The 3,560-nt window shown below is 54.5% G+C and overlaps 1 protein-coding gene across 1 annotated transcript in view; it reads left to right on the top strand.

Moving 5' to 3' along the window:
* Ccdc33 (coiled-coil domain containing 33) overlaps positions 1-3,560 on the top strand; it is a 100,686-nt gene that overhangs the window by 94,670 nt on the left and 2,456 nt on the right. The window contains 6 exon segments of the mRNA XM_026777203.1: positions 737-899; positions 1,155-1,246; positions 1,395-1,526; positions 1,612-1,705; positions 2,642-2,808; positions 3,168-3,269. Of these exon segments, the coding sequence (XP_026633004.1) occupies positions 737-899; positions 1,155-1,246; positions 1,395-1,526; positions 1,612-1,705; positions 2,642-2,808; positions 3,168-3,269 (750 nt within the window).

Raw genomic sequence — 3,560 nt, 5'->3', positions numbered from 1 at the left:
CAGTTGTCCACGTGGGCGCCATCTGTAGTAATAGCAGCAGCAGGCTGCTTCCCGCCACCCGGCAGCCATCACGGCTAGCTTTGTCCGAAATAATTACACAGACACTGTATTCTTTCAATCACTGCTTGGCTCTTTAGCTCCAGCCCTTTTCTCGGCTAACTGCTTGGGGTGCGGGGAAAGCCCAGTGAACACCAACACTATGATTATTGCCCTTCCAGACATGAGTCAGCTCCTGCCCCCATCTCCTGCGTCTTCCTCATTTTGTCTCTGGATCCTGACACCTTGACCTTGAGATCTTACCTGAGTCTCTAGGGTCTACTTGGTGTCTCTTCTTGGATGCTGGGCTGTTTGGGAAGCTGTAGGTCAGCCCTCAAGTGACTTCAGTGGGCAGTCTAAGAAGGAGTTGGGTTAGAAGAGGGGGCTGAAGGAAAGAGAAGGTGAAGCTGTAGATTTACTCAGAACACGGAAACGTGGCTGCGTGCTTTGAGGCTGTTGCCTGCAGGCTTCCTCACCTGATTCCTGAACCCTAGCAACCCCTGGTGTCATATGAATTATTGTGGTCCCAGAGGAGGCACCTTAGTGTGGCTGTCCCAATGCTGCCAGGAGATGGGGACCATGCCCAACCCCTCTTCTGGGCAATCGCTCATTGAGTTGAGTAGGCTCACCGTGGGTGCAGATGTAGTCCTGGGGGGTTGGGCATGGAGTAAGGGTTCAGCGGAGGATTCTGGGATCATAGGAGATGAACAACTACCGGCGGGCCATGCAGAAGATGGCAGAGGACATCCTGGCACTGAGGAAGCAAACCAACATCCTGGAGGAGGAGAACCGCACGCTGAGGAGTCACCTGACCCAGCAGAACTTAGAAGAAGAACAGAGCAGAGCTGAAGAGGAGAACCTGGGTGAGCCTTTGGATACCTACTGGGACCCAGGCTCTGGGCTGAGCTTAGTCTGGGGCTCACGCGGCTCTTTGCCAGGGTGATATGTGTCCCACAAGTCCCCTATCCCTCCTGCTCCTCCCTGTAGACTCACTTGCACAATCTGCCCAGCTATAGCATCCTAGGGGTGGGAGAACAGAAAGTACAATCCTGAGTCAAGCCCCAAGGCTGGGTACCCTTGCCTCCATCTGCTCTCAAGCCAGCTTCTTTCCACCCCAGCGGTGTCCATGAAGCAGAGGCTACTGCTGAGTGAACTGGACATAAAGAGGCTGCGAGACAGGGTTCAATACCTGCAGAACGAGCTGATTCGGGTGAGCCAAGGCTTGGTGGCCAGGGGAACAGTGCCACCACCGAGAAAAGTCCTGGGAAATGTTCCAGAGCAGAAAGAAAGCACACGGTGGGGAGGGAACCCTTGTGGCTGAGATAACTCCCAGGCACCCATTCGCCTCCATCCTGCAGAAGAATGATCGAGAGAAGGAGTTGCTGCTTCTGTACCAGGCCCAGCAGCCGCAGGCCGCACAACTGAAGCGGTACCAGGACAAGCTGCAGAAGATGAAGGCCCTGGAGGACACCGTGCGGCACCAGGAGAAGGCAGGTGCTGGGGCTGCCCAGAAGGTGCTGCAACCTAGAGGTTGTGGAGCTCTTGGGCCAGCGCAGCCTTGGTCTCTGTCATCAGGTGATTGAGAAAATGGAGCAGGTACTGGAAGAAAGGCTCCGTGAGAGGAAGGAGCCAGCACCGTCGAGCAGGCCGCAGGGGAAGCCCAACGTGGGTGAGCCTGCTCCCCAAGGTAGATCTCAGAGAAAATTACTTTCCAGCTTGTTGTCCTACCCTGGAGCCCTCCAGCTTCACAAGAACTTTCAGAGAGGGGGCAGTGCTCTTCTGTGTCTGTGAGCAGGAGAGAGACACCCGAGATAGTGTTAGTCCTCTCCTCTCCCAGGTTCAGAGAGCTTCCATGGTGATCAGAGCCCTTCTTCTGTCAGGAAATGTCTTAGGACACAAGGATACCATGTGAGCCAAGCAGACAGAGTCCAGACCTCTAGGGTTGAGGCCCCATGAACCACAGGAGCAGAGAAAGACTTCCCCAGATGGAGGGCCTCCTAGGCCACAGTGCCTGCGTCCTCCGCTTCCTCCCTGCCCCCCTTGGCATCTTTTTCTATTCTGCCTCCACAAAGCAAAAGACAAAACCACTCTGATGGGATCAGTTTATTTTCCTCATCGGTGAAAACCACAGCTATCCACAATAAAAGATATCAATAAAAGATAGCTCTGATAAGCAGGAAAGAATAAAATGACACCATATCAGGTCAGATATCTCCCTGGCCACGTGGAGAGACTCCCCAAAGTATCTTTGTATGCCTGGCTCTGGGTTCAGTCTTCACGGATGGCTAGGCACCTGGGATCTGAAAGTCTTTAGAAAACAATGAACATCTCAGGGCTCCTTAAGCCACCTAGAATGTGGGCTAGCATCTATGGAGGGCAACAACCAGGTCAGGACCAGAGAGACAAATACAAGGAGGAATGAGCAGGGAGGAACAGGGGAAACAGTGGACTAAGATCCTAAACAGCCTGAGGGACGTGGATCTGACTCCACTGGCAAAAGGGAGCCATTGCTAGCTTGGGAGCAGAATGGAACAAAATGCTGGGGAAAATGGGGACAGAAAGGCTAGAAAGCCCATGTCACAAGCACGAGTGGCTATGCTCACAGCCTTCCCCGTGTTCACCACCTCTGGCATTCACCTGGGCCCCACGGGAGAGAACATGGCTGTCGATCTTTACTCCATACTGCTGGCCGAAAACACAAGACTGCGGGCAGAGTTGGAAAAGAACCGTCAGCAGTCAGCCCCCATCATCCTGCAGCAGCAGGCCCTGCCGGTAAGAGCCGCCAACACAACCTGGCTGGAGCCTGCGGGCACTGGTCAGCATGTACCCCACAGTCACCCCCAGCATGAGCCAGGTTAAAGATCCAGCCCAGAATCTGGGCTTCCCAGCACCCAGTGGCACCAGAAACTCATATTCACGCCTTGCACTCTGCGCTCATGTTTCTAAGATGAATGCTTTGCCCTCGTTTAGAGCCCTGGGAGAGAGCAAGGCCCTAGCTCACCCTTGACCCCTGAACCCTGACTCCACCTACTACCTGGCTTGCTCCCACTTGGACACCCTCCTCCCACCATGGGCCTCTCAGAACCATCTGGGATTGGTGCAGCCTTGGAGAGCCCTTTTCCCCATCCCAGGTGGATCCCAGGGAGTTGGGAGCAGGTGGAGACTTGGCAGAGAGGCTACAAGACACAAATGGCCCGGGCCACTCCACGTGCACAGAGGCCCTGCCAGCACAGGTGGGTGTCCCGGGGACTACTTCAAGTACCCCTTTGTACACAAACCCAGAGTCAATGTTTGAAGCTATGGTGGCAAGAGGGCACAGGTGAGTGTTTGTGTTCATCCAGGAAGTCAGTTCTGTTTGGAATGTCCCAACGCACCGGCAGACAGGTAAAACATGAAAGATGGGCATCCTTTGTTTTTGTTTATCTACAAAAAGACTCCCAGGCCGGGCGGTGGTGGCGCACGCCTTTAATCCCAGCACTTGGGAGGCAGAGGCAGGCAGATCTCTGTGAGTTCGAGACCAGCCT

This window comes from Microtus ochrogaster, unplaced genomic scaffold (genome assembly GCF_000317375.1).
Source record: "Microtus ochrogaster isolate Prairie Vole_2 unplaced genomic scaffold, MicOch1.0 UNK49, whole genome shotgun sequence".
Taxonomy (NCBI): domain Eukaryota; kingdom Metazoa; phylum Chordata; class Mammalia; order Rodentia; family Cricetidae; genus Microtus; species Microtus ochrogaster.
Note: the sequence above shows the minus strand (reverse complement) of the source record. Positions and strands in the feature narration are given on the sequence as shown.